This window comes from Eumetopias jubatus, unplaced genomic scaffold (assembly GCF_037043125.1).
Source record: "Eumetopias jubatus isolate StellerSeaLion01/CBP00866 unplaced genomic scaffold, mEumJub1_p1.0 scaffold_9, whole genome shotgun sequence".
Classification (NCBI taxonomy): domain Eukaryota; kingdom Metazoa; phylum Chordata; class Mammalia; order Carnivora; family Otariidae; genus Eumetopias; species Eumetopias jubatus.
The window spans coordinates 132,794,452-132,807,114 of NW_028274815.1; the positions used below are offsets into that span (position 1 = coordinate 132,794,452).

General features: G+C 44.8%; 1 protein-coding gene across 1 annotated transcript; it reads left to right on the plus strand.

Annotated features, from left to right (window-relative positions):
* The first annotated feature begins 342 nt into the window (after nucleotides 1-342).
* PFDN4 (prefoldin subunit 4) lies at nucleotides 343-11,724 on the plus strand. Its single transcript, XM_028125222.2, has 4 exons — nucleotides 343-492; nucleotides 6,477-6,584; nucleotides 7,786-7,926; nucleotides 11,511-11,724. The coding sequence occupies exons 1-4, from the start codon at nucleotides 469-471 to the stop codon at nucleotides 11,640-11,642; spliced, it is 405 nt and encodes a 134-aa protein (XP_027981023.1). The 5' UTR covers nucleotides 343-468; the 3' UTR covers nucleotides 11,643-11,724.
* Nucleotides 11,725-12,663: the final 939 nt, after the last annotated feature.

A 12,663-nucleotide genomic window follows, 5' to 3' on the forward strand; every position in this document is an offset into this window, starting at 1 on the left:
TATACCATGCGCATTATCAGGGCACATACATCTCACATCTTAGAGCCAAGGTCATTTGTTTTTAGCTCTCTTTGACAAAAATGCCGATTTCTTACAGTTTGTGCAACTGACGAAAGAGACCTTCCCTTCCGTCCACTCGTGGCCCCGCCCCCGGCCCCGCTCCGCTGCGCGGGGCGCCCCCTGCTGCCCGCCGCGGGACCCGGGGGCGGTTCGCCACACCCCCCACTTTCTGTCGGCCCACAGGGCGTTGCCTGTGCCTTTAATTGGCACGTACCAAGTCCTTCCAGGATGTGTTTCCTCCTTGAGTCCCGCACGTTAGGAATCACGGGTCGAAGACGCAGGAGGAAGGAATATGGAGACAGTGTTGTGTTTGCGCGGAGGTCTGAGCCCACAGGGAGCGCGAGACGGCCTGCGGCCGGAGCGCGCCCTTGCGGCCCTCCCCGCCGCGCGCCTTAGTCCAGTCCCAAGATGGCGGCCACCATGAAGAAGGCGGTGAGTGGGGCGCTCCGGGTGCGGGATGCTCGGGCAGCGGGCGGGGGTCGGCCGCCGGGGGCCGGGCGCGGTGTGCCTGGGGTGCGCGGCCCTGGAGCCCGGTGTGCGGCCGGGGGCCGAAGCCGCCGGCCCTGAGGGCGGCCCCGCGGCGAGGCCTCCCCGCGCCCGGCTCCCTGGAGGTCTTCTTAGGCCCCCGGCCCGCCGAGGCGGGGGCAGCCGGGCCGGGACCGTCGGGGGCCTCTGGGTCGCGTCTCGCGGTGCTGAGGACGGCCGTGGAGGGCCTGAGGACCCGCGGCCCAGGCCCTGTCGTTGGCGGTGTGAGAAGCCGAAGGTCCCACGGGCGGCGGTTGGCCATGGCGCTGGGCATCTCCCCGGGGTTGTCACGTTTAACCCTCACAAGTCCAGAAGCGCGGCTGCTACTGGCACCGTCCTTTGCAAATAAGGAAGCAGGGGCCCAGAGAGGTGGAGTCACCTGCCCAAGGTCAGCCAGCTGTGAGGAGCGGAGCAGCACCCCGCATCCCCGGGTTATTTGGCCCCAGAGCCCCTGGGTCTAGCCCTGAGCCGCCGGCCCCCACCCCCGCTGCCCCTGGGCTTCCGGACCAAAACTCTCCGTACTGAGGATGGATGACGGGCCGGGGCCAAGAAGCCGTCTGCTTATTATCTCTGATCCTCCCAGCAACTTAGCAAAGACACGTTTTCCTCCCACTTTACAGATGGAGAGACTTAACAGAATGGTTGGTGGCCTCAAAATGGCTCAGCCAGGAGGCAGAGCTGGAGTTCAAACTCGGGCTTTATTTTGTTTTTCCCAAAGCCCACCTTTCATTCTACTTAGCAAGCTGAACTCCTCCTTACAGCGTATGAGTCCCTGAGTCTACACGGGTGCTTAAAAATATCTAGATAGAAGAAGAAGAAAATGGGGAGGGGGGCAAAGAAATAATAACATCTGGTAATTATGGAGGCTTTCCTTTTTATTGTGTGCTAGGTCTAAGCGAGCTGTGTGCCTTATTCCAATCTTACCCCCGGTCCTGCTTTCATCCTGATTTTACAGATGAGGCAGTTGAAGTACACAGGCAAAGTTAGGATTAAAGTGAGCACAGTTCTGACTCTGGAGCCTTTGTTTTTAACTTCCATCCTGTCTGATGAGAGTCCCCTGGCTAAAGGGATTTGCTTGCATTCAGCTTCAAATTCCTTGGCTCTCATACTCAGCAATATGCATAGTCTGAGCATATTGTAGGGTGTAAAAACCAGGACTGCCCCAGGCAAGCCAGGGTGATTTGCTCACTCTGTTGGTCTGCCATCCACAAACCCTCACTGAGTACCAGGGTAGGGTTCAGGGTTAGGGTGATTCAGATGAGTATGACACTTGGTGAGATTCACCCCACCTCTATTTTGTATTTAAATTGGGCCCTTTGATGGGGCGCCTGGGTGGCTCAGTCCTTAAGGGTCCACCCTGGGCTCAGGTCATGATCCCAGGGTCCTGGGATCTGTCCCCGCATCGGGCTCCCGGCTCGGCGGGAAGCCTGCTTCTCCCTCTCCCGCTCCCCCTGCTTGTGTTCCTTCTCTCTCTGTGTGTCTGTCAAATAAATAAGTAAAATCTTTAAAAATAAATAAATAAGTAAATTGGGCCCTCTGTTAGGTATGGTGTTTAATTCCATAGATGATACTGGTTGCATATCCCTCCCCCCCAACTCCCCTTGCCCCGTTTGACAGGTGTGCACACCGAAGTGCAGAGAGATGGAGTAAAGGTCGAGGGGATGGTAGGAAAACTATTTGAACCTTGGACTTGGCAAAACTTTTGATTACCAACATATTTTCATTCATTCAGCAAACTTTTTGAGCATGTAATATGGCACAATTTCAGTTTTAGGTGAAAAGCAGTGATGAGCAATAATAATGCTTATATCCCCTTATCCTCATAGCATTGTAGGACTTTCGTTCTGGGGGAGAGCAGGCATTACTCAGTAGTCACACAGAAAACTGTAGAATTTCCAGCTTTGCTAAGAACTATGACAGAAAGGACTTGTGACATGAGGGCTGGGATAAGGTCTGCTGGTGACCAGAGAAGGCTTTCGTGAGAAGGTGTGATCTCTATGATGACATAAGGAGGGGAAGAGAACGTTGGAAAGGGATGAGGTGTTCTAGAGGGGGAGTATCACCCGCAGAGACGCTGGGTGCATTTAAAGAAAAGGTGGCCAGAATGGCAGAGAATCGGGGGAGGTTGAGTCAAGATAGCCAATGAACGTGTTGACGGGTGGGTGGTGGCCAGAGCAGGAAGGATTTTCTTCTTTGACTTGTAAGACTGACATGATAGATGCACCAGCCTCCTGCAGGTGTTTTCCAGTGCTGTGAACGATTTCTGATAGGTTAACTGTACATACATTCTGGCTCTCTGCCCGCCCTGGGAGCAAACGGGTATGTCATGAAATACCATAGGGATAGCCTCTCGAGCCTCTCAAATACCATGAGCATGAAATACCATAGGGATAGCCTCTCGAGTTTAATAAAAACTGTTTGCAATTTGGAGTACTTTACATTTGTAACACATTTACGTCCCAGCGGGTCATGGCTTTTCTTGTGAGATGTTTAGGTGAGGTGGTTTAGTCCTCTCCTCTCCAAAGGTCTGCTTTCCAAGATCTGGTTTTTGCCCATCAGAGGACTGTGTTTGATTTCTGTCCCTGATCCTCAGTACAAATGTCCCCTCCCCAGAGAGGCCATCTTTGACCTCCCTGTCTAAGGAAGCCCCCTTCACTCCTTAGCTCCTAACACTTGCAGCCTCTACGCTGTTTTGCATTCCGCATCACGTGTATCATCATCATCTAGCATCATCTTGTTCACCTTGTCTTTTGCCCATCTCCTTCTCTAGAATGTAAGCTTGCAGGTATTCGTGAGGGTGGTTGGACTATGGCAGTTTTCTGGCATGTGGGAGACATTTACCGAGTACTTGTTAAATGAATGACTGTACTGTAGGCGTGAAAAGTGAGTAAAAATACAAAGCAAAATTTTATATCATGGAGACTTGGCAGACACCTTTAAAAAACAAAAATAAAGGCAGACTGAAATTGGCCAGAATTTCCTTCTCCTAGGCTTTTAGAACACTGATGGACTCAGCTGTCAGTCCACATTCTGCTGGTAATAGCCAAGACTCAGTGGGGCAAGACTGAGTGTGGTTCACTTTCCTCTCATAATCCTGTAAGATGCTGATTTGAAGAAAAGGGTACAGTCAGGGTCCAGGGAATTTTAATTTCCACTTTGAATCTTGAGCAGTCATATTTCTCCCCGGCCTAGCAGAATTTTCTTCTAGAGCTTTGGCTGTTCTTCCTCTCTAATGATTTTTTTGGTAAACATTGTTCAGGAAATAAAGCACTTAGCTATCATTTATTGAAAGGTGACTCCATCCACAGGTCCTCATTTTATCACCCCTGCAAGGTAGGAGGAACTAGCGTCCCCATTTTACAGGTAACAAACCTGAGGTGGCTACAAAAAATTGAATAATTTGTCCAGGTTCCTGCTTGCTTGGATTTGAATCCATTTACTATTTCAACCACTCTGTGTTGTCTCAAAGAACGAACTCCTTTCTCTTGAGTTCTCGTGACTTTGTGAGCAGCAGTGAGTACAACTGCCTTGGCTTCTCTTAATGCAGGAGTCCCTAACCTTTGGGGGTGTGGATCCCTTTGAGAATCTGAGGAAAACTGTGAAGACCCTTCCAGAGGAATGCACATACAGGACATGCCATGCTGCACACAATTTCAGGGGGTAAAGGGACTTCTTAGTGTCTCTGGATCCCCAGTTAAGAATTAGCCCTTCCCCGCCAAAATGAAGCTTCGTGCAATGTAGGAGTGTTCCAGAACCCACCCACCAGAACAGTGGGGTGAAAACAGGCCACTGGCGTTAGTCATGGAAGGTGCTGACTTCTCACTTTTTGCTGTAAACAGAACTCCATTGGGTGGCGTGCAGTTTAACCACGGACTTCACACGCCGACTGTAGCCCGTAACCCCAGTGAGAAAACCACAGTTAAGGAAACAGAGTACATGGTCCCGAGTACATGCTGGGGCACTGTGCGGTGAGGCTAGGCCAGGAAATGCCTGCTTTGGAAAGATAGAAACAGGTGGCCAGATTCCTCCACAACTTTTCAGAAACTGTGTCTGTGTGAGTCTGATCAAGCGGGACTTAGATTCAAATTAAGAAACAATACATTAGCCTCAGTTGTGTGTCAGGCCGGCCCCGTGGTAGTTGCTTTCATGGGAATTACCCCGTTCAAGCCTCACGATGACAGATGCGTCTATAAATACATACTCAGTATGTTTTCAGGGCCTCAGTATTTAAACTCTGCAGGCAAGCAGGAACTCTCTAGAATTCTCCAGTCCCTGTTTGCTTCAGGAATTGCTAGTTCTTATGTAGGCAAAGTCACTTGAATGCCAAGATATCTGAATATGGACTTTCCTTTGGTTTCTGTAGTGCAGCTCAGTGTTTCCCAACTTCCACATTCATAGAAATCATGCACAAGGTTGAACATTCAAAGCTATATATATCATGATCTAAAGGATTTTTTCAGGATATCCTCTGGGTCTCTGATGCTGAGCCTGATGCATGTCAAAGTGCTTGTGTGTTGAGAGCCCCCCGGGGGGGTGGTGCTGAGTTCTAGGTGTCTGCCTTGGTGTTCTGTCCACTGAGCTCCAATCTTGCTTGACACAACAGGTTGCCTTTCAACCTCTGGAGAAATAAAAGTGTACACTTCTATGTGACTGGTGATGAGAGACCAGGCCGAAGGGATGAGGCTTGGTTGTTGTGACTCATTACAAAAGAGCAAAAATAGTCTTTGTTGAAGCTCTCTCTCTCTCTCTCTTTCCTCCTTTACAGGTGCTCTTGTTCTTATTTTATAAATGAGGGGAATCCCTAAGGAGAATCTGGTATTTAATTATTATTATTATTTTTTTAAATATATGGTTCCCCTTTGAGAATCTGATGAAAGCCAAGGACTTCCTGCTGCCTCTTACAAATGTGCATGATTGCTTGCCCACATGCATTTTCACCTTCAGTTTCTAAGAGCTAGTGGACCTGTCTGGACTCCTGAGTCAGCTTACCTGGGTTGAAATCGAATTCTACCGCTTACTGGTTGTGGGACTTTGGGGAAATTACTTACCCTCTCTGTGCCACACTTTCTTCATCTGTAAAATAGTGCTACTTCCTAATGATCCTACTTACTGAGATTTATTAGAGGATTAACAGTGAAGATAAAGCACGTAGAAAGTTCTTGATACATAGTAAGAGCACAGTGAATGTTATTTTATGATTTTATAGATACTGTATGTCATCTGAGTACTCTAATTTTGTTTACAAATTTAATCACAGTAAATATTTTTAAACATTCGATTTTAATCATTTTATAGTACATTATACCTTATTCTTAATGAAGACATGTAAACAGGTTCTGCATTAAAAGAAACATAATTTTTACCATGTGTGAAATAATAGCCACTGAAATATGTAGTAACCTTCTAGCCAGTATATCATTTGCATTAAACATTAGAAACTGTCAGATTTCTGACAGCTTTAATAAGCTTATGCAGGTTTTAACTGTGAGAGCAGAAACTGGTATGAAGCATTTACCAGAACTCACTACCACATCATTTGCTCCCTGAGTTATCTTGGATGAAAGAATGTTCTAACTCGAGAAATTCTGCTCTAGGCCAAAGTTGGCTGACTTGATTCAGGACTTATTCTTAATTGTTTATATTCGGAATGTTTCTGTAGCTTACGCTTTATTCTGTAGACTATCAGAAGAGATGACAGATGTATGAACAAATCTTGAGGTTGTGGAGCAAAAACTTATAAGGCCTGTGTTTGTGATTTTCTGTACCTTTTGGGATTCTTGACTGTATGAGAGCAAATAGTTTATTGAATTATTTCAGAGTTATATAAAAAGCTAACCTATAACTTCTCCAGGAAAATTAATTCTACAAAAAATTTTAAATGTTTTTTTCAGGCTGCAGAAGATGTCAACGTTACTTTTGAAGATCAACAAAAGATAAACAAATTTGCACGGAATACAAGTAGAATCACAGAGCTGAAGGAGGAAATAGAAGTAAAAAAGGTACTAAAGAAATGTATCTTATTTAAGAAAAATGAAAGGTCTTTATACTATAGCTTTTTTTTGAGAGAGGGAGAGAGTGCGTGCAAGCGGGGTATTGGGGGGGGGCGGAGAGAGAGAATCCTAAGAGCCTGATGTGGGTTTCGATCCCACAACCCCAAGATCACGACCCGAGCTGAAATCAAAAGTCAGACAATTAATCAACTGAGCCACCCAGGCACCCCTATACTGTAGCTTTTTATTTAAAAAAATTTTTTTTTTATTTTTTAAAGATTTTATTTATTTATTTGACAGAGAGAGACACAGTGAGAGCAGGAACACAAGCAGGGGGAGTGGGAGAGGGAGAAGCAGGCTTCCCGCGGAGCAGGGAGCCCGATGCGGGACTTGATCCCAGGACCCTGGGATCATGACCTGAGCCGAAGGCAGACACTGAATGACTGAGCCACCCAGGTGCCAATGTACTGTAGCTTTTTAAAACTGAATTCAGTGATTCTATTTCTCTGGGCTCTTCGTTGCAGATGATATAATCCACTCTAGTTAGTTTAAGAAAAAAGACCTTGTTGAAGGGCTGTGTGAGAACTTACAGATTGTTGAGGGGATGAGCCTGGGCAGGGGCTCTGGGAGCAGGCCGCAGAACCGCGTCTCAGAGACCGTGGCTGGTGATGGAACTGCTGCTATTTGCAGTGATCCCACAGCCCGCCACCGCCTTCAGCTGGGTCCACCCCGGCCCCTGCCCGCCCCGCACGTCAGGCCTGTGCCTATCCTTTCCTCGTGTGACCTTCTGAGCCGAGGTCCAGTTCAGCGCAGTTGACTGGTGGAATGTCAGTTTGTAGCTACTTTCCTCCTCTCATCAGGCGAGGCTGAGCAATGGCGGTTTGCTCTGTTTCTGTTGTACCACAGGAAGGCAGAATTCACCAAGTGGAACCTGTTAGGGTAGGAGGACATTTTGAGTGGCCACAGATGCCCACAGTCCTCCACAGGCGCTTGTAGGAATCTGGAAGTAGCTAGAGGACAATGAGTTAGCTCTTGAGGGCTTCCTTAGGAAATGCCATCTAGAAATGTAAGGAAGTCTTAGGTTAGTGTGATGATACCTTTGTGAAAGGGTCTTTCACAGAGTTGGTGTCCCCAAATTAAAATTGGCTACTCACCCCTATCAGCAAATTTTGAGTGTGCTTTTCATTGCAGTTTGCTTTTGTGTTTCTAGAAACAACTCCAGAATTTAGAAGATGCTTGTGAGGACATCATGCTTGCAGATGATGATTGCTTAATGATACCTTATCAAATCGGTGATGTTTTCATTAGCCATTCTCAAGAAGAAACACAGGAAATGTTAGAAGAAGCAAAGGTATGCTGGAGTTTTTCCCTGGGTGAGGGAGGCTAACGCTCCCTTTAGGGTGTGTGTTACAAAGGACACGCTAATTCCAGGTGTAGGGAAATAACGGGTACTAGGTAATAATACTCCGTGGGTTTTTACAACGTCCCAGGCATGCAGTGAAAGCCTAGCAGGCATGATCTTATTTAATTCTGACAAGGGCTCTGTGAGATAGGGCCCATTCATCCCAATTTAGAATTGAAGAGATTGAAGGGTAGATAGAGGCTGAGAAAGGTCGTGGGGCTTACTCAGGGTGACACAGAGGGAGTGGCCTTTTGACTCCAGAGCCCGTGCTCTAACTGTGTGCAAACTACAGAGTATTATAAGGTAGAAAAGGAAAATTGCCTATAATCCCACTACCAAGAGGTAACTGTCCATCATGAACATTCTCATTGGTTTTATGTTTTTACCTTCTCTTTTCTCTGTGTAGGTTTGCTTCACATTTTGGTCAGTTAACCTCCCACCAGAAGTACTTTCTCATTCTATTTAATGTTCATTTGCTCAGCAAATGATTTCATCAGGGGCCTGCTCTGGGCCAAGCACATATGCTTTAAAAACATCATTTTTGACGACTGTTAAACATCATGCTAGTGGACACCAGTTCCGTTCACTGCCCTCCTCTTGTTAACGTGAATTTGTTTCCAGTATTTATTTTCCTACAGTAATGTTGCAGTGAGCATTCTTACATCTGAGTGTTTTTTTCACATTTAGGAAATTCTTTTAAGGAAATGACCAGACAGGTGTCATTACTGGATCAGAGTATGGATTTATTGGCAGCATTTGAGGCATTTGAGACATGATATGGAAAATAGTTTCCAGTTCACATGCCCTCCAACTGTCTGTGAAAGGAGCGGTCACATTGTGCATGAGAAGCTGATGGCAATCAAACATTTTCTAATTCTTTTGTAGTTTGCTTAATTAATCTGGATATTACTTAAAATGTTAGTCTTCCTTCTTTAAATGTCATAGAAAGCAAAAATTTCTCCGAATTAAACCCATATTTAATAAACCCTGGGAAGAACTAACATTTTTACTCCTGAATCTTTTTATGCAGAAACATTGGTGTTTCCGCTTGTGTTTAAATCTTTTCTTTCACAGTAGAATTTTACAATTCTGTTCTTTTTTTTTTTTTAAGATTTTTTATTTATTTATTTGAGAGAGAGAATGAGAGAGAGAGAGAGCATGAGAGAGGGGAGGGTCAGAGGGAGAAGCAGACTCCCTGCTGAGCAGGGAGCCCGATGCGGGACCCGATCCTGGGACTCCAGGACCATGACCTGAGCCGAAGGCAGTCGCTTAACCAACTGAGCCACCCAGGCGCCCCTAATTCTGTTCTTTTTTAACCATCGTAACCATCTTGTGGGAAGTGTTTCAAGATAGTTGATGGTTTTTGTCACTACTAGGAACATGCCACCCTCCCCGTTCCCCCCCGCCCCCGCCACAGCTAGTGAACCTTTATTATGGTATTCATTTATTCCAGGAATATTTGTTGAGTGCTTACTCTGTATTAGGGTCTGCCATGAACCAGTGCACAGGGAGGACAATGAAATATGCCTGGTTCCTGCTTGCAGGGAGTAGATAGGGTAAATGGAAAGAGAAAGTTCATCAAGCATAACTAGTAAGTGGTCAGGAGGGGCTCTCCGGGAAGGAGATGGCTCAGCAGGAAGTGGGTATTCCCCAGAATGGGGGGCAGGATGTTCCAGACTCATGTGTGATGGTCGTGTGTAAATGGTCATAAAAAGATCATGGCACAAAAACACAACTAAGAGAAGTTCTAATTTGCTGGAGATTTGGGAGCATCTGAAATTGTGGCCACAGCTTGAAGAACTCTGTCAATCAAGTTGATAAATGGACTTGACTTTCGCAGGGGTCAGCAAGCGTTCTGTGCCGGGCCAGACAGCGGTTATCTCAGTCTTTGTGAGCCACCCGGGCTAGGTCACAATTGCCATGAAAGCAGGTCATGTAAATGCATGCCCGTGGCCGCATTCCAGGAAAACTGCATGGACAAGCATCAGGCTAGGTCTGGCCTGTGGGCTGCCGTCTTCACTCATCCGGCCCTGAGGCGAAGAGGAGCCTTTCAGGGGCTTTTAAAGAAATGAGTGGTACATGATAGGATTGTGCTTTTATTATTTATTTATTTATTTATTTTTTAAAAGATTTTATTTATTTATTTGACAGAGAGACACAGCGAGAGAGGGAACACAAGCAGGGGGAGTGGGAGAGGGAGAAGCAGGCTTCCCGCGGAGCAGGGAGCCCAATGCAGGGCTCGATCCCAGGACCCTGGGATCATGACCTGAGCCGAAGGCAGACGCTTAACGACTGAGCCACCCAGGCGCCCCAGGATTGTGCTTTTTAAAATAATTTTCTTGCATGTTATAATTTCACTCATGAACTAGGTTTTCTGGGTAGAGAAGTTTTATCTCCTCTATAATAGCTGTATGTCTAATTTCTGTTTCTTGTAGCCGTGGTTCTCAAACGTTTAGCATGTATCAGAGTCCCCCAGAGGACTTGTTGAAAATTCCAATCACTGAAACGTCCCAAGAATTTCCAAATCAGAGGCCTGGAGCGCAGCCCCAGAATTTTGTGTTTTCAACGAGTTTCCAAGCGATCTGGGGGCCATACTTGGAGATTCATCAGCCAGATTTCTAAAAGAATAACATTGTCAATACTAGGCATTCTTCCCTTCTTCCTAATATTAATGGGTATGCCATTTGTGTGACTTCATATTTTTTTGGTCATGTTAGGAGAAATCCTTTGTTCTTGTTTTTTTTTTTTTTTAAGACTTTATCTATTTGTGAGAGAGAGAGCACAAACAGGGAGAGCAGCAGGCAGAGGGAGAAGCAGGCTCCACATTGAGCAGGGAGCCCAATGCAGGACTTGATCCCAGGACCCTGGGACTATGACCTGAGCCGAAGGCAGATGCTTAACTGAGCCACCCAGGCGCCCTGAGAAATCCTTTCTTTGATCCTGGCCAGGAAGGAACTTCTGACATTCCATGCGTTTCACGTGGGCAGTGCTGCTCTGTATCCATAAACGAGGCCCTCGTTAGCGTTCTCTCAGAGTCCCTCCAGGGGCCTTGCAGTTGGTGAAAATTTCTCCCAGATTCTGACTTAAGTTGTTATTCTTAATTAGTGGTGGTCATGTGAATTTTTATCCTTTCTTCTAGTTTCGTAGTTATTTTTGTGGGAAGTTGGAAGAGGCTGTGTTAGAAGCCAGGCCTGTGATAAACTGTTTACCAGAAGTGTTTGTATAGAAGTTCTTTCTTTATTAGGGTGTGATAATTTAGGAGTTAATTTTCTTTTATCCATTTTGTTTTTTAAATCAGCAAAAACCGAGAAGACAGGCTTGATTTATTCTGTAATAAGCAAATATAAATCATGAATTAAAAATGGCCATATTCAGACTTTTGGTTTAGATTTAATTATCCATGTTATTTAGCTGCCTGTCCCAAGTTTAGAAAGTTTGACCTAAAAATTCTTCCCAAATATTATTTCATCCACAGATGCTCAGAAACCATCCATTGAATAGAATTAATTTAAATTATTTTTTTTTTCCCCCAGAAAAATTTGCAAGAAGAAATCGACGCTTTAGAAGCCAGAGTGGAATCAATTCAGCGAGTGTTAGCGGATCTGAAAGTTCAGTTATATGCAAAATTCGGGAGCAACATAAACCTCGAAGCTGATGACAGTTAAACATTTTATAATACTTTTTTTAATTTGTTTAATAAACTTGAATATTGTTTAAAATGATAATTTCCCTTCTTCAAATGATATGGAAAGCAAAAGTTTCTTTTTTTAAAATTTTCATTTATTTAATGAAACTTGCCTATTTTCACATGTCTTGCTTATTTATTTTATATTTTTAAAAGAAGACAGTATTCATCTATGTATTTTGCATAACGATTCTATCAAGTGTAGGGGCTTTATGTCATGTTATTAAAATCGGTTAAGCAACCTTTCACGTTTCTATATTATCATTTAGAATATGTGTTGCAGTTTTTATTTATAAGAAAATTGAACGGTTGGGTCATGTTGTTTATATACGTCTCTTTGAGGTGGTGAAAGCACTTTAGAGAGATCCCATTGGGTGTCAGTCTACTCACTGTGCCACCAAACTTTGTCAGATGCTAAAAACAAGTACACACTGCATTTAAATATACATAATGCATGTTTTGTCTAGATGTATTTCGTGTGTCTCTTACATCTGTATCAGTGTCCTAGATCTTGGTAAAAGAACCAGATCGTGCTGAGACATGTTGGGGCCTGTTGAGTTTCATGCAGAGAGCAGAATGGCAGAAGAATATTTTAGAAACCAAGAAATGTATCAAGAGGAAGAAATATTTAGGGTGTTTTTTTATTATACATTTTAAACTTTAATTGTAGAGCTTTGTAATTAATTTGGGTTTATACTGATAACGATGTGGAAGTTAAGCAGCCATGTACTTAAAGATGAGGCTTTTTTCTTAAATAGTACGTTTACCCCCCTACTATTCTCCCCTCTCCGTGCCCTGCCCCCCCCCAAGATACACATTTTGGGATTTGGAAAGACCTAATTTTCTTAACTTTCCAGCAGATGGCACTGATACACCAAAATACCAATGGAAGGATCATAATACAAAAGTGGGCCTATTTCTAGGATTAGGTATACATAATTTTAGAGGCAGTTACTTTTTAACCTTCAAGGCTAAGCATTGCATATGTCATGTTTTGGTTA